This window comes from Phocoena phocoena, chromosome 12, assembly GCF_963924675.1.
Source record: "Phocoena phocoena chromosome 12, mPhoPho1.1, whole genome shotgun sequence".
NCBI lineage: Eukaryota > Metazoa > Chordata > Mammalia > Artiodactyla > Phocoenidae > Phocoena > Phocoena phocoena.
The window spans coordinates 66,858,186-66,881,352 of record NC_089230.1 but is presented as its reverse complement, the minus strand read 5'-3'; the positions used below and the strand labels follow the sequence as shown (position 1 = coordinate 66,881,352).

General features: G+C 43.5%; 1 protein-coding gene across 4 annotated transcripts in view; it reads left to right on the top strand.

Moving 5' to 3' along the window:
• Positions 1 to 23,167, top strand: part of ANKRD6 (ankyrin repeat domain 6) — a 140,526-nt gene that overhangs the window by 42,361 nt on the left and 74,998 nt on the right. For 2 of the 4 annotated variants that reach the window (XM_065888746.1, XM_065888745.1), the window contains exons 7-12: positions 442 to 540; positions 1,769 to 1,846; positions 6,034 to 6,138; positions 7,467 to 7,601; positions 7,910 to 8,095; positions 8,556 to 8,708. In XM_065888746.1, the coding sequence (XP_065744818.1) occupies positions 442 to 540; positions 1,769 to 1,846; positions 6,034 to 6,138; positions 7,467 to 7,601; positions 7,910 to 8,095; positions 8,556 to 8,708 (756 nt within the window). The remainder of the gene's footprint in view (positions 1 to 441; positions 541 to 1,768; positions 1,847 to 6,033; positions 6,139 to 7,466; positions 7,602 to 7,909; positions 8,096 to 8,555; positions 8,709 to 23,167) is intronic. The other 2 variants (XM_065888748.1, XM_065888747.1) reach the window with 2 other exon arrangements.

The following is a 23,167-nucleotide window of genomic DNA, read 5'->3' as shown; positions in this document are numbered from 1 at the left end:
TCTGGCATCTCCACTCAGAAAGGAATGTGGTATTCGTGCATAAGTTCATTCAGTCGCAGAGTCTCTTTTAAAAGAGCCACATTTAAACAAGGTCCTACTGTATAGCACAGGGAACGATATTCAATATCCTGTGATAAACCATAATGGAAAGGAACGTGAAAAAGAATATGTTTATAAAATGGAATCATTTTGCCATACGGTAGAAATTATCACAGCATTGTACATCAGCTATCCTTCAATAAATAAATTTTAAAAATAAAAAATGAAGTATGGTTAAAAATAATAAAAGAACCACATAACACTTTAGCCAAGGTCAGTCAGTGTAAGACAGATTTTAGTTTGACTTTGAAAAGCCACCGCCAGGCCACGGAATTAAAAAGCCAGAGGCCTGTGGGCCACGATCCGATGGGGTTTAGCCGGCTTTCTTCTGATTAATTTCAGGCTGGAGACACAGCACTTCATATTGCTGCTGCCCTAAATCACAAGAAGGTGGTTAAAATCCTACTGGAAGCCGGAGCAGATGGGACCATTGTCAATAACGTAAGTGGAGTTGCAACAGTGGTTTCCAAAGGTGTTCCCACCCCTTTCTGGATCAGGGCCTGTTGTTGCTGCCCCACCCCCTGCGGACTCCAGAGCACAGCCTCACCCAGGCTCGCTCGGGAAGACCATGCAGCGGCACTGACCCCACGATCCTGGGGCCCGCGGGGGTGGACTTGAGGGGCCCTTGCTCTCAGCAGCCCCACGAGTTACAAACCCTGAGGGCTCATCTTCAGACAACTCAGCGAGCATGTCCTGGCATGAAACAGGGTCAGGGGTGCGTAAGTAAACTGGCAAGTGGATGTTACCGAAAGTGAGTTCCAGGCCTTCTAAACAGATGTGGTCCTCAGAAAAATGGCCACCAGGCTAATCTTCCTCAAAACTCCAGCTGCTTTCTCTCTAAAATCACCTTCTCTCACGCCCTCTCTCTCAATGTCTCCCTCCTCCCCTCCCCCTCTCATCCTATAGCAGGTACCAGCTCAGGCACCCTCTCTTCCTCGAGGTTGGCCTGTGATCTCTGTGCTCCTGAAATTGCACAGACTCGGGGGGCACTGGGGGTGGAACAGTTGTCTGGGGAGTTGGGGGTGTCGAGGCTGGTAGTCCCCCTCCCAGCTTTAGTACCTGGATTGGTGGTACCTCTCCCATGATGCCATGAGCACCTTTCCCTTCCTTTGAATCCCACTGTTTTCAACTCCTGGTCTGGGCTTTAATCTCCCTAGAGTCTCTGTTATGGCCATAGCTTCCTAAATGTTTTTCACAGTCCAGTTCCTGAGACTCTGTGGCTGGGCCCTGATCTGCCCTTCCAGGTGTTTTCTCCATTGTACTCCCAGAAGATGTATCGCTTGGCTGGATTTTTATGATGCTTTGTGTTTTCTCAAGTGACATGTTCCACCTTGACCCCATCTGTTTTGTTTTGTTTACCTCCCTCAATCCCCTTTCCAGGAAGCCTTCCTGGGTGAGCAGTGCCCCTGACCATTGTCTCTTAGAACACCTACTGCTCACCTGGTCAGCACTTACCCCGTGTGCCTGTGTCCTCAGGTGTGACTGGGCTCCCCGTTGGATGAGACTCAAGAGCAGGACCATGTCACATGCACGGTTGTGTTTCGCTGAGCACATTTGTAGGTGCTGGTGTGACCGGGTTGCTAGCTCCTGGGAGAGCTGTCCCCGCTGGGCTGTGCATGCGTGGGGCTGGTGTTCCGTACTCACTGGTCCTCCCTTTGCCTTTCCTTAGGCAGGCCGGACTCCACTGGAGACTGCCCGCTACCACAATAATCCGGAAGTTGCTCTCCTCCTCACTAAAGCGCCCCAGGTAGGATTTTTTGCATTTTCCATTGTATTGATTATGCGGGGTCTGCAGGGTCATTGGGATTCCCCGGTTGCCATCTACTGAAGCCAATTCAGACCAACTTAAGAAGGGGACAGATGGGCTTACTGTCCAGGCAGCAGGAAGTGTAGGAATCCACATGAGCCTCCAAGATACCTGGAACCAGAGATCTCAGGCCCAGCAGGCTGTTCTCATACATGGGCATCATTTCCTCTCTGTGGCTGGATCATTGTCACAACCAGTTTCCTGAATCATAATTTCCCAGCCAGGGAAAAGATTCAGTTTAAAATGTCATAGGAGGGGGCTTCCCTGGTGGCGCGGTGGTTGAGAGTTCACCTGCCGATGCAGGGGACACGGGTTTGTGGCCCCGGTCCGGGAAGATCCCACATGCTGCGGAGCGGCTAGGCCCGCGAGCCATGGCCGCTGGACCTGCGTGTCCAGAGCCTGTGCTCCGCAACGGGAGAAGCCACAACAGTGAGAGGCCTGCATACCGCAAAAAAAAAAAAAAAAAAAAAAAAATGTCATAGGAGGGACTTCCCTGGTGGTCCAGTGGTTTAAAACTCAGTGCTTCCAGTGCAGGGGGCATGGGTTCAATCCCTGGTCAGGGAAGTAAAAGCCCACATGGAGTGCAGCACGGCCAAAAAATAAATAAAAACGGTAAAACATAGGAGAAGATCGTGATTGGCGAGCTTGGGGCAAATGCCCGGAACAGGTGGGGCAGAGGTGCTTCAGGAAGATGGTGGCATCCATTTGACCACGTGGTTAGAAGAGAAGTATTTCCCAGACAGAGGTGGGATGAGGCATCCGTCTGGGCAGACAAAGCCGTAAATGTCCACTAGAGGCAGTTGAGTACCGTATAGTTTTCTCATTTTTTATTAAATAGTGGTATATTGGCCATCATTCAATTTAAGAAGATGACTGATATCTTACTTGAGGTTGAAACGATCTAAGTCACAAAGAAATTTAATAGTGATGATTTATAAGCTATTTATAATTTTAGTACCCTGAAATAACTGTTTATAGTACCTTCCACAGACACATAATTTGTATATAGTTGTGTCCACAATGTATATACTCTTTGGTATTATGCCCTTTATCCTAAGTGTAATAGGAAACTGTTCTGTAGTCTTTACAGTTATTTATCACAGTGGAAGCATAATATTCTTTCTTTGGTTGCTGTTCAGTATCTTGTTAAACCATTTCCTTAATGTTAGACATTTAGGTTATTTCCCAGTTAGAGCTAGTCTCTTACCTTACAGCAAACACTGATTGGTTTTCCACCTTATTCTGGCTAATGCTGCAGGAAGACAAAGTCTTAGGGAGCCAGAGGGAGAGTCCGGACCCCAGCCTGCTGCACCATGGCCCAATCTCAGGCAGCCTGGGGTTCTGCACGGGCTTGATTACATTTAAGTTTTAAAAACATGCCTGATATAACTAGCAGTTTCTGGAAATGGTTAAGATTTTTGTCTCTTGCAAAATCAATCACCCTCTTGCCTGTGGAGAAGGTCCTTCTCAGTGAGCTCTGAAAATCCACAGAGCCCCTGACAGGTGTGAGTCGGGTGCTCCTTTGGAAAAAGGCTCCACCTCTGCCTAGCTGTTTGCAAACAAATCCTCAGCAGAATCACCTCTCGGAATCCTGATTAAAAAAAAAAAAAGCTAGTCTCTTTCAGATCAAAAGGGACACGGTCGGGGGGCTTCCCTGGTGGCGCAGTGGTTGAGAGTCCGCCTGCCGATGCAGGGGACGTGGGTTTGTGTCCCAGTCTGGGAAGATCCCACATACCGCGGAGCGGCTGGGCCCGTGAGCCATGGCCGCTGAGCCTGCGAGTCCGGAGCCTGTGCTCCGCAACGGGAGAGGCCACAACAGTGAGAGGCCCGCGTACCGCAAAAAAAAAAAGAAAAAAAAAAAAAAAAGAAATGACTTAAGCTAGTTTTTCCACACCCATATTGAACAGCAAATAAATAGGATATTTTTAAAGTTTTTGTTTTTTTTACATGATTGTACATACTAACCCTTATTTTCAGTGCAAAGAAAAAGCTTTGGAATATGCATAAAATTGCATGCATACTGTCCTGTTGATCTGTGGTTATAGAAATGGTCTTGTCTGAAACGAGAAATCCCCTTGCCTTGGCACTTTAGTTGACCATGGATTTCGATGGTTCACAGCAGTACTAAGAGGATACTTCTTTCCGAGGCCTTAAGATCAATATTTCCTGATTTCTGTGAAGTGGGAAAGATTGATGATGGTACATTTGGTGGATGGCCTGAGAAAGGCTGGGAGCCATGCAGAGTTATTTTCATTGGCTAATAACATGGTCTATGGTGGGAATTTTTCTGATTACTTTGTGTTTGGGTGAAGTGAGTGTTACTTCTTATTTTTGATTGACGTGGTTCACAAATGCTTTGGAAAGTGAATTTCAGGCTGATTCTGGAGCTGTGTCCTAAGTGTCTATAAAGCAGATGAGCAACGGGCCTTACTACCCTTCATCAGACTCGACTTCTTACTGAGTCTAAAATTTAGCTGAGGACCTTGGTTCTCAGACCTTTTTTGGTCTAAGGACCCTTTTACTTCCTTAAATATTACGGAGGCCCATAAAGAGCTCTGTTTATGTGAGTTTATATCTATCAGTAATTACCGTATTTGAAAATAAAATTTAGAAATATTAAAGATATTCATTTAAAAATAAGTCCATTTTGTAGCAACATAAATAGCATCATTTTGTGAAAAAGAACTTTTTCAAAACAGAAATGAGAAGAGTAGCATTGTTTGACATTGTTTGCTCACGTCCTTACTGTCTTAGAATTCTGTCATCTTTTATTGCTGCATGCAGTCTACTGTAATGTCACTGACGTAGCTTCTGGCAAACACAGTACACTCATGAGAGAAAGAGCATGAAAAACGCCAATGTTGTTGTAATATTATGAAAATAATCTTAACCTCACGGACTCAGGTCCCTGGACACTTCCAGAACTGCTGGCTTTAGGGGATGAGTATATAATTCAAAAATCCGGTTCAGCTGCAGGCAGGTATTGTCAGGAATTCTCCATTTAGGAGGTACCCACTGCCCGTGGAGGATTTTTTTGTCCTCTAATGTGTCACTTGAATTTAATGAACACAAGGAGGAAGTCTGACATTGAGATGCAAAACACTAGGCTGAACTTCAGAGAGCCCTTATCTATCTATATAAGAAGACAGTAAAATATTGTTTTATTGCAGAAAGATAGTGTGGCCTTGAAAGGGCTTTCACCGTCTGTACCCCCTTGGGTTTTGTAAGGGGGGTGAACCCTGGAGCTAGGAGTAGGGAGTCTGGAGGAGAAGGGTGTGGACCTGAGCCAGGGATTGCAGGTTTCCACCAGCGCACAGGTCTGCACTCCGTGATTAACCATCTCTGCCAGCCTAGCACTCTAAGGCCCCCAGGCAGGTGGAGACACTCCCAGGGACCACTGGTCCAAGGCGCGCCGGCCACCTACGTTGTCTCGGTTAATTCCGGCAGCTCCCCATTCTCACGTTGAGAAGACGGAGCACAGAGAGGTCAAGTCACTTGCCTGAAGATCCCCAGCTAGCTGCTGCTGGGCTCCTCTGGGCCTGTGGGATCCCACGTTACTTGCCTGTGTCCATTCCACCTCTCTGCCCTCGAAGGGGCAGACCACAGCCTTCTTTTGGGGGAAGAGACTCCTGCCCCGTGGTTGGTACCATGGCTCACAGGTACATCTCAGTTAGGCTTGAATTAAAGTTATGTTTGAATATGACTTGGATACGGTTTGGCCAAGAGAAAATCTGATGGGCTACATCAGGTCCAGTGTCCCAAGATAGACCGTGCCTGGCACGGGGCTGCTGTGTCGCACACTCCAGGGGACACCGTTCACATCCTAGTCTGTGTGAGCCATGCTCCCTGGAGCTGAGCCGTGCACGGCCTGCTCACACCTACGTGGGCGCCCTGGCCCATCGCTAAGTGCCTGTTAGTGTTGCTGTCCTAGACTGTGAGCTCAAGGTCAGGAACGATGTCCTGCCGTCTCTGGGACCCTAAGCGCCCAGCACAGGATGTAGGAGGCATAGTGGGTGGTCTAGAGGCGCTTGTTTGATGTGAACGCCTGGTCTCCCCCTGCTCAGCTGGAGGCTCCAGTAGGTCCGTGCACACCAGTGGTTTGTAACGATGCCTCTTGCCTCCTTCAGGTCTTGCGCTTCAGTCGTGGGCGAAGCCTGAGGAAAAAGAGAGAGAGGCTCAAGGAAGAGAGGAGAGCTCAGTCTGTGCCGAGAGATGATGTGGCACAAAGCAAGGTGGGGGGATAGCCCTCCCGCCCACTGCCAGGGTGGGAAACTGTCTCCCTGCCTCCTCCGGGCCCGTCTGGCGGCTGCCGGGCCCTCCTCTGTCTCTCCTTTCCTCGGGGTCCTTCAAATCTTGTCCGTCTTTCCTTCTAGCCTCTTGTCTTCTCTCCACGATTTCAGGCCGTGTACTCTCACGCCACCCGTCTTTTCCAGCACCCTGTGTGGCTGTATTTGCGAGCCCTGTGCATCCGTGGCCTTGTCGCTTCCATGTGGACAGCACAGCCTCTCTGGCACCACACCCTTCATCATGTAGAGCAGAGGTTTTCAAAATGTGAAAACCTTGTCACCTGGAGCCTTGGTAGAAATGCAAATCTGGGGGCCTCACCCCAGACCCACTGGATCAGAAACTCTGGGGTAGGGCCCAGCAATCTGTGTTTGAACAAGCCCTCCAGGTGATGCCAATGTGGACTACAGTTGGAGGACCAGTGGCGTAGCTTGTTGCCTCTCCTTCCGCTTAGGGAGTGAACAGAGGCTGTGCTAGCCCATACGGCTCCTCTGTGCGAATTAGAAAAAGTTGCCTTCTGGGCAGACCAGCCTAGCACAGGGCACGTATGGCGAATAGAGCCCAAGGTGGACTTCAGCTCCCTCAGCCCCACTCACGCCCTCGGCTAGGTGCCTTTGTGCAGTGAACAGCTTGCACAGCTGTGCACGGCAGCCCTGGAGTGAACCATGCCTTTCAACTCTCCCAGGAAGAAGACTAGGATATAGAGACAACTTCTGGCACATAAAATTTTATACCAATTATTTGTTTTTCTCTCTGTTTGAAAATCTTACCAGTTTCCAGGGTTAAGGCATTGTAACTCGCATTGGTTCCTGTGTGTGAATTGTACATATTAACTTGTAAAAGTTCTCACAAGGACCAGAAAAGTGATTTTTTTTTTTTCATTTCAGAAGGTTCTCACTCTCTTCTGTGAATTGTGAGCGTCCAAGATCAAAGAATGAGTGGCGTTGTCTTTTTGTTGAAATGTAAAAGACCAAAAAAATCTCTAATGCTGAGGTGTTTTGTGTGTACTACGTTCCTAAAGTTGCAGAACATAGTTAGACCCAAGGCAATATCTAGTTTGGCACCTAATAAATGAAAAACCAAACATTCAACTTACCAGGAAAAGCACAGGTGTTCAGTTAAAACCACCAAGCAGTGCTTCCTATGTCTGAAATTTGTCATTGGAAAAGATTCCCAGGGGTCCTTTAGTGGATGGAGGCTGGAAAATTTTATGCCATTATTGAAAAAGGCTGGGGGATCAAGGAGAAGAGGTTTCTGGGCTTTTTTTCCTCTGTAGGGAAGTGTCTCAGCAGGAGACACCCATAGCAGTGAACAGGCTGTACCCAGAAAAGAAGAGTCCAGAGAAGATTTCCTGTCTGCCTCCCCGGAGCCCAGAGCAAAGGACAACAGGCAGAAAAAGTCAAGGCCCAAGGTCAGGAGGCACGTGAGAGCTGCCAAGAGGGCTGGGAGGAGGGCTGGCGGAGGGCCCTGGGATAGCGTCATGCCCCGCAGCTAAAAAGCCACTGCACTTGGCTTGCTTGCTGGTTTGGAGCCAGAGCACAGAAATCGGCCCTGGCCGGCTGTGGACACAAGGTAAGCATGCTGGTACAACTCTTTTGACACATACCTGGCGCAGAACGCTGAGAGACTAGCAAGGCGGGCCAGACGGGAGCCGCCGGCTGGGCATCAGGCTTGCAGGTGTCACGGCGCTCAGGGTGGCTGTCGCCTTCTCTCCCACAGGCGTCAGCGTTTTCTGACCCCACCCCACCAGCAGACCAGCAGCCTGGACAGCAGAAGAGCTCGCACACTCACAGTCACCCTAAAAAGAGGCCCAGGCATCACTGTTCACCCCCAGGTGCCCCCCACGAGTTCAGAGCGTACCAGCTGTACACGCTGTACCGGGGCAAGGACGGCAAAGTGATGCAGGTACCTGCCGGGCCCTGTCAGGGCAGGACTGTAGGCTGTAAGCGAGGTGTCTGTGTAACCCTGTTGCTGGGGGTTAATGTCCACTTTTAGCGGTGACTACAGAAGGCATGAGCTTTGAAGATAAGCCAGCTGGCCCTCCCCACCTAAACTGTGCAGTACCCTCCTGCCACGTAGGCCTGGAGAGCACAGGGATGTTACAAAGCTCTCTGCACCATCCTTAGGTACTGCATAGATAACCTTGAGGCCGGGTAGTGGATAAAAGCAGCTTGAGGACTGGGACCGTATGTTACACTCTCTGAATCTTCTTAACGTCTACAGAGCCAAGGCTTGGCCTGTCAGTCCAAAGTTACCACAGGGATGAGTCTCCTCCATCACGTGTGGTCCCCTGGTGTACTGACAGACACATGTTTTCAGAAGGAACGAACGACTTGGATTGATTCCTCTTTGGCTTCCTTCTTAGGCACCAATAAATGGCTGTCGATGTGAACCCCTGATCAACAAGCTGGAGAATCAGTTGGAGGCAACTGTGGAGGAGATCAAAGCAGAGCTGGTGTCGGTTCAGGATAAGATGAACACGAAGCTGGGGCACATGGAGAATAAGACCCAGCACCAAGTAAGCGGTTGCCATCCTTCTCATGGCGTGGTGTCCTGGCAGAAAATGAAATCAGACCTCAGCACACCTTTCTGTTCTGCAGACTCTGCCCTGAGCATGTCGGGCAGGCTGTCAGGGAAAGAGACCTGTGATTTCTTTTTTTTTTCCTAATTTTATTTCTTATACAGCAGGTTCTTATTAGTTACCTATTTTATACATATTAGTGTATACACGTCAATCCCAATCTCCCAATTCATCCCACCACGACCCCACCCTCCTGCCGCTTTCCCCCCTTTGTGTCCATACGTTTGTTCTCTACATCTGTGTCTCTATTTCTGCCCTGCAAACTGGTTCATCTTTACCATTTTTCTACGTTCCACATACATGCGTTAATATACGATATTTGTTTTTCTCTTTCTGATTTACTTCACCTGTATGACAGTCTCTAGATCCATCCACGTCTCTACAAATGACCCAATTTCATTCCTTTTTATGGCTGAGTAATATTCCATTGTAATGCACCACATCTTCTTTATCCATTCATATGTCGATGGTCATCTAGGTTGCATCCATGTCCTGGCTATTATAAACAATGCTGCAATGAACATTGGGGTGCATGTGTCTTTTTGAATTATGGTTTTCTCTGGGTATATGCCCAGTAGTGGGATTGCTGGGTCATATGGTAATTCTATTTTCAGTTTTTTAAGGAACCTCCATACTGTTCTCCATAGTGGCTGTATCAATTTACATTCCCACCAACAGTGCAAGAGGGTTCCCTTTTCTCCACACCCTCTCCAGCATTTATTCTTTATAGATTTTTTGAGGATGGCCATTCTGACGGGTGTGAGGTGATACCTCATTGTAGTTTGGATTTGCATTTCTCTAATGATAAGTGATGTTGAGCATCCTTTCATGTGTTTGTTGGCAGTCTGTATATCTTCTTTGGAGAAATATCTATTTAGGTCTTCCTATTTTTGGATTGGGTTGTTTTTTTGATATTGAGCTGCATGAGCTGCTTGTATATTTTGGAGATTAATCCATTGTTAGTTGTTTACAGATATTTTCTCCCATTCTGAGGATTGTCTTTTCATCTTGTTTGTAGTTTCCTTTGCTGTGCAAAAGCTTTTAAGTTTCATTAGGTCCCATTTGTTTTTTTTCGTTATTATTTCCATTACTCTAGGAGGTGGGTCAAAAAGGATCTTGCAGTGATTTATGTCATAGAGTGTTCTGCCTATGTTTTCCTCTAAGAATTTTATAGTATCTGACCTTACATTTAGGTCTTTAATCCATTTTGAGTTTATTTTTGTGTATGGTGTTAGGGAGTGTTCTAATTCCATTCTTTTACATGTAGTGGTCCAGTTTTTCCAGCACCACTTATTGAAGAGACTGTCTTTTCTCCACTGTATATCCTTGCCTCCCTCGTCATAGATTAGTTGACCATAGGTGCATGGGTTTATCTTTGGGCTTTCTATCCTGTTCCATTGATCTATATTTCTGTTTTTGTGCCAGTACCGCATTGTCTTGATTACTGTAGCTTTGTAGTATAGTCTGAAGTCAGGGAGTCTGATTCCTCCAGCTCCATTTTTTTCCCCCCAGGAATGCTTTGGGTGTTCAGGGTGTTTTGTGTCTCCATACAAATTTGAAGTTTCTTTCTTCTAGTTCTGTAAAAAAAAATGCCATTGGTAATTTGATAGGGATTGCATTGAGTCTGTAGATTGCTTTGGGTAATGTAGTCATTTTCATAATATTGATTTTTCCAATCCAAGAAGGTGGTATATCTCTCCATCTGTTTGTATCATCTTTAATTCCTTTCATCTCAGCGTCATATAGTTTTCTGCATACAGTTCTTTTTTCTCCCTAGACAGGTTTATTCCTAGGTATTCTATTCTTTTTGTTGCAGTGGTAAATGGGAGTGTTTCCTTAATTTCTTTTTCAGATTTTTCATCATTAGTGTATAGAAATGCCAGAGATTTCTGTGCATTAATTCTGTATCCTGCAACTTTACCAAATTCATTGATTAGCTCTAGTAGTTTTCTGGTGGCATCTTTAGGATTCTCTATGTATAGTATCATGTCATCTGCAAACAGTGACAACCTTACTTCTTTTCCAATTTGTATTCCTTTTATTTCTTTTTCTTCTCTGATTGCTGTGGCTAGGACTTACAATACTATATTCAGTAATAGTGGTGAGAGTGGACATCCTTGTCTTGTTCCTGATCTTGGAGGAAATGCTTTCAGTTTTTCACCATTGAGAATGATGTTTGCTGTGGGTTTGTCGTATATGGCCTTTGTTATGTTGAGGTAGGTTCCCTCTATGCCCACTTTCTGTAGAGTTTTTATCATAAATCGGTGTTGAATTTTGTCAGAAGCTTTTTGTGCATCTATGGAGATGATCATATGGTTTTTCTTCTATAGTTTGTTAATATGGTGTATCACATTGATTGATTTGCATATATTGGAGAATCCTTGCGTTCCTGGGATAAATCCCACTTGATCATGGTGTATGATCCTTTTAATGGGTTGTTGGATTCTGTTTGCTAATGTTTTGTTGAGGATTTTTGCATCTATATTCATCAGTGGTATTGGTCTGTAATTTTTTTTTTTTGTAGTATCTTTGTCTGGTTTTGGTATCAGGGTGATGGTGGCCTCATAGAATGAGTTTGGGAGTGTTCCTCCCTCTGCTATATTTTGGAAGAGTTTGAGAAGGATGGGTGCTGTTAGCTCTCCTCTAAATGTGTGATAGAATTCACCTGTGAAGCCATCTGGACCTGGACTTTTGTTTGTTGCAAGATTTTTTTTTTTTTTTTAACATCTTTATTGCGGTATAATTGCTTTACAATAGTGTATTAGTTTCTGCTTTATAACAAAGTGAATCAGCTATACATATACATATGCTCCCATGTGTCTTCCCTCTTGCGTCTCCCTCCCTCCCACTCTCCCCATCCCACCCCTCCAGGCTGTCCCAAAGCCCCGAGCTAATATCCCTGTGCCTTGCGGCTGCTTCCCCCTAGCTATCTACCTTACTACGTTTGTTAGTGTGTATATGTCCATGACTCTCTCTCGCCCTGTCAAAACTCACCGTTCCCCCTCCCCATATCCTCAAGTCCGTTCTCCAGTAGGTCTGCGCCTCTATTCCTGTCTTATCCCTAGGTTCTTCATGACATTTTTTTTCCTTAAATTCCATATATATGTGTTAGCATACGGTATTTGTCTTTTTCTTTCTGACTTACTTCACTCTGTATGACAGACTCTAGGTCTATCCATCTCATAACAAATAACTCAATTTCATTTCTTTTTAAGGCTGAGTAATATTCCATTGTGTATATGTGCCACATCTTCTTTATCCATTCGTCCGATGATGGGCGCTTAGGTTACTTCCATCTCCGGGCTATTGCAAATAGAGCTGCAATGAACATTTTGGTACATGACTCTTTTTGAATTTTGGTTTTCTCAGGGTATATGCCCAGTAGTGGGATTGCTGGGGCATATGGTAATTCTATTTGTAGTTTTTTAAGGAAACTCCATACTGTTCTCCATAGTGGCTGAACCAATTCACATTCCCACCAGCAGTGCAAGAGTGTCCCCTTTTCTCCACACCCTCTCCAGCATTTATTGTTTCTAGATTTTTTGATGATGGCCATTCTGACTGGTGTGAGATGATATCTCATTGTAGTTTTGATTTGCATTTCTCTACTGATTAATGATGTTGAGCATTCTTTCATGTGTGTGTTGGCCTTCTGTATATCTTCTTTGGAGAAATGTCTATTTAGGTCTTCTGCCCATTTTTGGATTGGGTCGTTTTGTTTTTTTTTGCTGTTGAGCTGCATGAGCTGCTTGTAAATTTTGGAGATTAATCCTTTGTCAGTTGCTCCATGTGAAAACGTTTTCTCCCATTCCGAGGGTTGTCTTTTGGTCTTGTTTAGGGTTTCCTTTGCTGTGCAAAAGCTTTGAAGTTTCATTAGGTCCCATTTGTTTATTTTTGTTCTTATTTCCATTTCTCTAGGAGGTGGGTCAGAAAGGATCTTGCTGTGATTTATGTCATAGAGTGTTCTGCCTATGTTTTCCTCCCAGAGTTTGATAGTTTCTGGCCTTACCTTTAGGTCTTTAATCCATTTTGAGCTTATTTTTGTGTACGGTGTTAGGGAGTGATCTAATCTCCTACTTTTACGTGTACCTGTCCAGTTTTCCCAGCACCATTCGTTGAAGAGGCTGTCCTTCCTCCACTGTACATTCCTGCCTCCTTCATCAAAGGTAAGGTGACCATATGTGCGTGGGCTTATCTCTGGGCTTTCTATGCTGTTCCTTTGATCTATATTTCTGGTTCTGTGCCAGTACCATACTGTCTTGATTACTGTAGCTTTGTAGTATAGTCTGAAGTCAGGGAGCCTGATTCCTCCAGCTCCGTTTTTCGTTCTCAAGATTGCTTTGGCTATTCGGGGTCTTTTGTGTTTCCATACAAATTGTGAGATTTTTTTGTTCTAGTTCTGTGAAAAATGCCGGTGGTAGTTTGATAGGGATTGCATTGAATCTGTAGGTTGCTTTGGGTAGTAGAGTCATTTTCACAATGTTGATTCTTCCAGTCCAAGAACATGGTATATCTCTCCATCTATTTGTATCATCTTTAATTTCTTTCACCGGTGTCTTATAATTTTCTGCGTACAGGTCTTTTGTCTCCTTAGGTAGGTTTATTCCTAGATATTTTATTCTTTTTGTTGCAGTGGTAAATGGGAGTGTTTTCTTGATTTCACTTTCAGATTTTTCATCATCAGTGTATAGGAATGCCAGAGATTTCTGTGCATTAATTTGGTATCCTGCTACTTTACCAAATTCATTGATTGGCTCTAGTAGTCTTCTGGGAGCATCTTTAGGATCCTCTATGTATAGTATCATGTCATGTGCAGACAGTGACAGCTTTACTCCTTCTTTTCCGATTTGTATTCCTTTTATTTCTTCTCTGATTGCTGTGGCTCAAACTTCCAAAACTAGGTTGAATAAGAGTGGTGAGAGTGGGCAACCTTTACTTGCTCCTGATCTTAGTGGAAATGGTTTCAGTTTTTCACCATTGAGGACGATGTTGGCTGTGGTTTTGTCATATATGGCCTTTATTATGTTGAGGAAGGTTCCCTCTGTGCCTACCTTCGGCAGGGTTTTTATCATAAATGGGTGTTGAATTTTGTCGAAAGCTTTCTCTGCATCTGTTGACGTGATCGTATGGTTTTTCTCCTTCAGGTTGTTAACACGGTGTATCACATTGATTGATTTGCGTATGTTGAAGAGTCCTTGCATTCCTGGAATAAACCCCACTTGATCATGGTGTATGATCCTTTTAATGTGCTGTTGGATTCTGTTTGCTAGTAGTTTGTTGAGGATTTTTGCATCTGTGTTTATCAGTGATATTGGCCTGTAGTTTTCTTGCTTTGTGGCATCTTTGTCTGGTTTTGGTATCAGGGTGATGGTGGCCTCGTAGAATGAGTTTGGGAGTGTTCCTCCCTCTGCTATATTTTGGAAGAGCTCGAGAAGGATAGGTGTTAACTCTTCCCTAAATGTTTGATGGAATTCGCCTGTGAAGCCATCTGGTCCTGGGCTTTTGTTTGTTGGAAGATTTTTAATCACAGTTTCAATTTCAGTGCTTGTGATTGGGCTGTTCATATTTTCTATGTCTCCCTGATTCAGTCTTGGCAGGTTGTGCATTTCTAAGAATTGGTCCATGTCTTCCAGGTTGTCCATTTTATTGGCATAGAGTTGCTTGCAACCTCTCATGATCCTGTGTGTATTTCTGCAATATCAGTTGTTACTTCTCCTTTTCCAGTTTTTTTTTTTTTGTTTTTTTTTTTTTTACCTCTTTATTGGAGTATGCTTGCTTTGTAATGGTGTGTTAGTTTCTGCTTTGTAACAAAGTGAATCAGTTATACATATGTTCCCATATCTCTTCCCTCTTGCGTCTCCCTCCCTCCCACCCTCCCTATCCCAACCCTCTAGGCGGTCACAAAGCACCGAGCTGATCTCCCTGTGCTACGCGGCTGCTTCCCACCAGCTATCCATGTTACGTTTGGTGGTGTATCTATGTCCATGCCACTCTGTCACTTTGTCACAGCTTACTCTTCCCCCTCCCCATATCCTCAAGTCCGTTCTCTAGTAGGTCTGTCTTTATTCCTATCTTACCCCTAGGTTCTCTCTGACATTCTTTTCCCCTTAAATTCCCTATATATGTGTTAGCATATGGCATTTGTCTTTCTCTTTCTGACTTACTTCACTCTGTATGACAGACTCTAGGTCCATCCACCTCATTCCAAGTAGCTCGATTTCGTTTCTTTTTATGGCTGGGTACTATTCCATTGTATATATGTGCCACATCTTCTTCATCCATTCATGCGATGATGGACACTTAGGTTGTTTCCATCTCTGGGCTGTTGTAAATAGAGCTGCAATGAACATTTTGGTCCACGACTCCTTTTGAGTTATGGTTTTCTCAGGGTATATGCCCAGTAGTGGGATTGCTGGGTCATATGGTAGTTCTATTTGTAGTTTTCTAAGGAACCTCCATACTGTTCTCCATCGTGGCTGTACCGATTCACATGCCCAGCAGTAGTGCAAGAGGGTTCCCTTTTCTCCACACCCTGTCCAGCATTTACTGTTTCTAGATTTTTGGGTGATGGCCCTTCTGACTGGTGTGAGATGATATCTCATTGTAGTTTTGATTTGCATTTCTCTACTGATTAATGATGTTGAGCATTCTTTCATGTGTGTGTTGGCCTTCTGTATATCTTCTTTGGAGAAATGTCTATTTAGGTCTTCTGCCCATTTTTGGATTGGGTCGTTTTGTTTTTTTTTGCTGTTGAGCTGCATGAGCTGCTTGTAAATTTTGGAGATTAATCCTTTGTCAGTTGCTCCATGTGAAAACGTTTTCTCCCATTCCGAGGGTTGTCTTTTGGTCTTGTTTAGGGTTTCCTTTGCTGTGCAAAAGCTTTGAAGTTTCATTAGGTCCCATTTGTTTATTTTTGTTCTTATTTCCATTTCTCTAGGAGGTGGGTCAGAAAGGATCTTGCTGTGATTTATGTCATAGAGTGTTCTGCCTATGTTTTCCTCCCAGAGTTTGATAGTTTCTGGCCTTACCTTTAGGTCTTTAATCCATTTTGAGCTTATTTTTGTGTACGGTGTTAGGGAGTGATCTAATCTCCTACTTTTACGTGTACCTGTCCAGTTTTCCCAGCACCATTCGTTGAAGAGGCTGTCCTTCCTCCACTGTACATTCCTGCCTCCTTCATCAAAGGTAAGGTGACCATATGTGCGTGGGCTTATCTCTGGGCTTTCTATGCTGTTCCTTTGATCTATATTTCTGGTTCTGTGCCAGTACCATACTGTCTTGATTACTGTAGCTTTGTAGTATAGTCTGAAGTCAGGGAGCCTGATTCCTCCAGCTCCGTTTTTCGTTCTCAAGATTGCTTTGGCTATTCGGGGTCTTTTGTGTTTCCATACAAATTGTGAGATTTTTTTGTTCTAGTTCTGTGAAAAATGCCGGTGGTAGTTTGATAGGGATTGCATTGAATCTGTAGGTTGCTTTGGGTAGTAGTCATTTTCACAATGTTGATTCTTCCAGTCCAAGAACATGGTATATCTCTCCATCTATTTGTATCATCTTTAATTTCTTTCACCGGTGTCTTATAATTTTCTGCGTACAGGTCTTTTGTCTCCTTAGGTAGGTTTATTCCTAGATATTTTATTCTTTTTGTTGCAGTGGTAAATGGGAGTGTTTTCTTGATTTCACTTTCAGATTTTTCATCATCAGTGTATAGGAATGCCAGAGATTTCTGTGCATTAATTTGGTATCCTGCTACTTTACCAAATTCATTGATTGGCTCTAGTAGTCTTCTGGGAGCATCTTTAGGATCCTCTATGTATAGTATCATGTCATGTGCAGACAGTGACAGCTTTACTCCTTCTTTTCCGATTTGTATTCCTTTTATTTCTTCTCTGATTGCTGTGGCTCAAACTTCCAAAACTAGGTTGAATAAGAGTGGTGAGAGTGGGCAACCTTTACTTGCTCCTGATCTTAGTGGAAATGGTTTCAGTTTTTCACCATTGAGGACGATGTTGGCTGTGGTTTTGTCATATATGGCCTTTATTATGTTGAGGAAGGTTCCCTCTGTGCCTACCTTCGGCAGGGTTTTTATCATAAATGGGTGTTGAATTTTGTCGAAAGCTTTCTCTGCATCTGTTGACGTGATCGTATGGTTTTTCTCCTTCAGGTTGTTAACACGGTGTATCACATTGATTGATTTGCGTATGTTGAAGAGTCCTTGCATTCCTGGAATAAACCCCACTTGATCATGGTGTATGATCCTTTTAATGTGCTGTTGGATTCTGTTTGCTAGTAGTTTGTTGAGGATTTTTGCATCTGTGTTTATCAGTGATATTGGCCTGTAGTTTTCTTGCTTTGTGGCATCTTTGTCTGGTTTTGGTATCAGGGTGATGGTGGCCTCGTAGAATGAGTTTGGGAGTGTTCCTCCCTCTGCTATATTTTGGAAGAGCTCGAGAAGGATAGGTGTTAACTCTTCCCTAAATGTTTGATGGAATTCGCCTGTGAAGCCATCTGGTCCTGGGCTTTTGTTTGTTGGAAGATTTTTAATCACAGTTTCAATTTCAGTGCTTGTGATTGGGCTGTTCATATTTTCTATGTCTCCCTGATTCAGTCTTGGCAGGTTGTGCATTTCTAAGAATTGGTCCATGTCTTCCAGGTTGTCCATTTTATTGGCATAGAGTTGCTTGCAACCTCTCATGATCCTGTGTGTATTTCTGCAATATCAGTTGTTACTTCTCCTTTTCCAGTTTTTTTTTTTTTGTTTTTTTTTTTTTTACCTCTTTATTGGAGTATGCTTGCTTTGTAATGGTGTGTTAGTTTCTGCTTTGTAACAAAGTGAATCAGTTATACATATGTTCCCATATCTCTTCCCTCTTGCGTCTCCCTCCCTCCCACCCTCCCTATCCCAACCCTCTAGGCGGTCACAAAGCACCGAGCTGATCTCCCTGTGCTACGCGGCTGCTTCCCACCAGCTATCCATGTTACGTTTGGTGGTGTATCTATGTCCATGCCACTCTGTCACTTTGTCACAGCTTACTCTTCCCCCTCCCCATATCCTCAAGTCCGTTCTCTAGTAGGTCTGTCTTTATTCCTATCTTACCCCTAGGTTCTCTCTGACATTCTTTTCCCCTTAAATTCCCTATATATGTGTTAGCATATGGCATTTGTCTTTCTCTTTCTGACTTACTTCACTCTGTATGACAGACTCTAGGTCCATCCACCTCATTCCAAGTAGCTCGATTTCGTTTCTTTTTATGGCTGGGTACTATTCCATTGTATATATGTGCCACATCTTCTTCATCCATTCATGCGATGATGGACACTTAGGTTGTTTCCATCTCTGGGCTGTTGTAAATAGAGCTGCAATGAACATTTTGGTCCACGACTCCTTTTGAGTTATGGTTTTCTCAGGGTATATGCCCAGTAGTGGGATTGCTGGGTCATATGGTAGTTCTATTTGTAGTTTTCTAAGGAACCTCCATACTGTTCTCCATCGTGGCTGTACCGATTCACATGCCCAGCAGTAGTGCAAGAGGGTTCCCTTTTCTCCACACCCTGTCCAGCATTTACTGTTTCTAGATTTTTGGGTGATGGCCCTTCTGACTGGTGTGAGATGATATCTCATTGTAGTTTTGATTTGCATTTCTCTACTGATTAATGATGTTGAGCATTCTTTCATGTGTGTGTTGGCCTTCTGTATATCTTCTTTGGAGAAATGTCTATTTAGGTCTTCTGCCCATTTTTGGATTGGGTCGTTTTGTTTTTTTTTGCTGTTGAGCTGCATGAGCTGCTTGTAAATTTTGGAGATTAATCCTTTGTCAGTTGCTCCATGTGAAAACGTTTTCTCCCATTCCGAGGGTTGTCTTTTGGTCTTGTTTAGGGTTTCCTTTGCTGTGCAAAAGCTTTGAAGTTTCATTAGGTCCCATTTGTTTATTTTTGTTCTTATTTCCATTTCTCTAGGAGGTGGGTCAGAAAGGATCTTGCTGTGATTTATGTCATAGAGTGTTCTGCCTATGTTTTCCTCCCAGAGTTTGATAGTTTCTGGCCTTACCTTTAGGTCTTTAATCCATTTTGAGCTTATTTTTGTGTACGGTGTTAGGGAGTGATCTAATCTCCTACTTTTACGTGTACCTGTCCAGTTTTCCCAGCACCATTCGTTGAAGAGGCTGTCCTTCCTCCACTGTACATTCCTGCCTCCTTCATCAAAGGTAAGGTGACCATATGTGCGTGGGCTTATCTCTGGGCTTTCTATGCTGTTCCTTTGATCTATATTTCTGGTTCTGTGCCAGTACCATACTGTCTTGATTACTGTAGCTTTGTAGTATAGTCTGAAGTCAGGGAGCCTGATTCCTCCAGCTCCGTTTTTCGTTCTCAAGATTGCTTTGGCTATTCGGGGTCTTTTGTGTTTCCATACAAATTGTGAGATTTTTTTGTTCTAGTTCTGTGAAAAATGCCGGTGGTAGTTTGATAGGGATTGCATTGAATCTGTAGGTTGCTTTGGGTAGTAGAGTCATTTTCACAATGTTGATTCTTCCAGTCCAAGAACATGGTATATCTCTCCATCTATTTGTATCATCTTTAATTTCTTTCACCGGTGTCTTATAATTTTCTGCGTACAGGTCTTTTGTCTCCTTAGGTAGGTTTATTCCTAGATATTTTATTCTTTTTGTTGCAGTGGTAAATGGGAGTGTTTTCTTGATTTCACTTTCAGATTTTTCATCATCAGTGTATAGGAATGCCAGAGATTTCTGTGCATTAATTTGGTATCCTGCTACTTTACCAAATTCATTGATTGGCTCTAGTAGTCTTCTGGGAGCATCTTTAGGATCCTCTATGTATAGTATCATGTCATGTGCAGACAGTGACAGCTTTACTCCTTCTTTTCCGATTTGTATTCCTTTTATTTCTTCTCTGATTGCTGTGGCTCAAACTTCCAAAACTAGGTTGAATAAGAGTGGTGAGAGTGGGCAACCTTTACTTGCTCCTGATCTTAGTGGAAATGGTTTCAGTTTTTCACCATTGAGGACGATGTTGGCTGTGGTTTTGTCATATATGGCCTTTATTATGTTGAGGAAGGTTCCCTCTGTGCCTACCTTCGGCAGGGTTTTTATCATAAATGGGTGTTGAATTTTGTCGAAAGCTTTCTCTGCATCTGTTGACGTGATCGTATGGTTTTTCTCCTTCAGGTTGTTAACACGGTGTATCACATTGATTGATTTGCGTATGTTGAAGAGTCCTTGCATTCCTGGAATAAACCCCACTTGATCATGGTGTATGATCCTTTTAATGTGCTGTTGGATTCTGTTTGCTAGTAGTTTGTTGAGGATTTTTGCATCTGTGTTTATCAGTGATATTGGCCTGTAGTTTTCTTGCTTTGTGGCATCTTTGTCTGGTTTTGGTATCAGGGTGATGGTGGCCTCGTAGAATGAGTTTGGGAGTGTTCCTCCCTCTGCTATATTTTGGAAGAGCTCGAGAAGGATAGGTGTTAACTCTTCCCTAAATGTTTGATGGAATTCGCCTGTGAAGCCATCTGGTCCTGGGCTTTTGTTTGTTGGAAGATTTTTAATCACAGTTTCAATTTCAGTGCTTGTGATTGGGCTGTTCATATTTTCTATGTCTCCCTGATTCAGTCTTGGCAGGTTGTGCATTTCTAAGAATTGGTCCATGTCTTCCAGGTTGTCCATTTTATTGGCATAGAGTTGCTTGCAACCTCTCATGATCCTGTGTGTATTTCTGCAATATCAGTTGTTACTTCTCCTTTTCCAGTTTTTTTTTTTTTGTTTTTTTTTTTTTTACCTCTTTATTGGAGTATGCTTGCTTTGTAATGGTGTGTTAGTTTCTGCTTTGTAACAAAGTGAATCAGTTATACATATACATATGTTCCCATATCTCTTCCCTCTTGCGTCTCCCTCCCTCCCACCCTCCCTATCCCAACCCTCTAGGCGGTCACAAAGCACCGAGCTGATCTCCCTGTGCTACGCGGCTGCTTCCCACCAGCTATCCATGTTACGTTTGGTGGTGTATCTATGTCCATGCCACTCTGTCACTTTGTCACAGCTTACTCTTCCCCCTCCCCATATCCTCAAGTCCGTTCTCTAGTAGGTCTGTCTTTATTCCTATCTTACCCCTAGGTTCTCTCTGACATTCTTTTCCCCTTAAATTCCCTATATATGTGTTAGCATATGGCATTTGTCTTTCTCTTTCTGACTTACTTCACTCTGTATGACAGACTCTAGGTCCATCCACCTCATTCCAAGTAGCTCGATTTCGTTTCTTTTTATGGCTGGGTACTATTCCATTGTATATATGTGCCACATCTTCTTCATCCATTCATGCGATGATGGACACTTAGGTTGTTTCCATCTCTGGGCTGTTGTAAATAGAGCTGCAATGAACATTTTGGTCCACGACTCCTTTTGAGTTATGGTTTTCTCAGGGTATATGCCCAGTAGTGGGATTGCTGGGTCATATGGTAGTTCTATTTGTAGTTTTCTAAGGAACCTCCATACTGTTCTCCATCGTGGCTGTACCGATTCACATGCCCAGCAGTAGTGCAAGAGGGTTCCCTTTTCTCCACACCCTGTCCAGCATTTACTGTTTCTAGATTTTTGGGTGATGGCCCTTCTGACTGGTGTGAGATGATATCTCATTGTAGTTTTGATTTGCATTTCTCTACTGATTAATGATGTTGAGCATTCTTTCATGTGTGTGTTGGCCTTCTGTATATCTTCTTTGGAGAAATGTCTATTTAGGTCTTCTGCCCATTTTTGGATTGGGTCGTTTTGTTTTTTTTTGCTGTTGAGCTGCATGAGCTGCTTGTAAATTTTGGAGATTAATCCTTTGTCAGTTGCTCCATGTGAAAACGTTTTCTCCCATTCCGAGGGTTGTCTTTTGGTCTTGTTTAGGGTTTCCTTTGCTGTGCAAAAGCTTTGAAGTTTCATTAGGTCCCATTTGTTTATTTTTGTTCTTATTTCCATTTCTCTAGGAGGTGGGTCAGAAAGGATCTTGCTGTGATTTATGTCATAGAGTGTTCTGCCTATGTTTTCCTCCCAGAGTTTGATAGTTTCTGGCCTTACCTTTAGGTCTTTAATCCATTTTGAGCTTATTTTTGTGTACGGTGTTAGGGAGTGATCTAATCTCCTACTTTTACGTGTACCTGTCCAGTTTTCCCAGCACCATTCGTTGAAGAGGCTGTCCTTCCTCCACTGTACATTCCTGCCTCCTTCATCAAAGGTAAGGTGACCATATGTGCGTGGGCTTATCTCTGGGCTTTCTATGCTGTTCCTTTGATCTATATTTCTGGTTCTGTGCCAGTACCATACTGTCTTGATTACTGTAGCTTTGTAGTATAGTCTGAAGTCAGGGAGCCTGATTCCTCCAGCTCCGTTTTTCGTTCTCAAGATTGCTTTGGCTATTCGGGGTCTTTTGTGTTTCCATACAAATTGTGAGATTTTTTTGTTCTAGTTCTGTGAAAAATGCCGGTGGTAGTTTGATAGGGATTGCATTGAATCTGTAGGTTGCTTTGGGTAGTAGTCATTTTCACAATGTTGATTCTTCCAGTCCAAGAACATGGTATATCTCTCCATCTATTTGTATCATCTTTAATTTCTTTCACCGGTGTCTTATAATTTTCTGCGTACAGGTCTTTTGTCTCCTTAGGTAGGTTTATTCCTAGATATTTTATTCTTTTTGTTGCAGTGGTAAATGGGAGTGTTTTCTTGATTTCACTTTCAGATTTTTCATCATCAGTGTATAGGAATGCCAGAGATTTCTGTGCATTAATTTGGTATCCTGCTACTTTACCAAATTCATTGATTGGCTCTAGTAGTCTTCTGGGAGCATCTTTAGGATCCTCTATGTATAGTATCATGTCATGTGCAGACAGTGACAGCTTTACTCCTTCTTTTCCGATTTGTATTCCTTTTATTTCTTCTCTGATTGCTGTGGCTCAAACTTCCAAAACTAGGTTGAATAAGAGTGGTGAGAGTGGGCAACCTTTACTTGCTCCTGATCTTAGTGGAAATGGTTTCAGTTTTTCACCATTGAGGACGATGTTGGCTGTGGTTTTGTCATATATGGCCTTTATTATGTTGAGGAAGGTTCCCTCTGTGCCTACCTTCGGCAGGGTTTTTATCATAAATGGGTGTTGAATTTTGTCGAAAGCTTTCTCTGCATCTGTTGACGTGATCGTATGGTTTTTCTCCTTCAGGTTGTTAACACGGTGTATCACATTGATTGATTTGCGTATGTTGAAGAGTCCTTGCATTCCTGGAATAAACCCCACTTGATCATGGTGTATGATCCTTTTAATGTGCTGTTGGATTCTGTTTGCTAGTAGTTTGTTGAGGATTTTTGCATCTGTGTTTATCAGTGATATTGGCCTGTAGTTTTCTTGCTTTGTG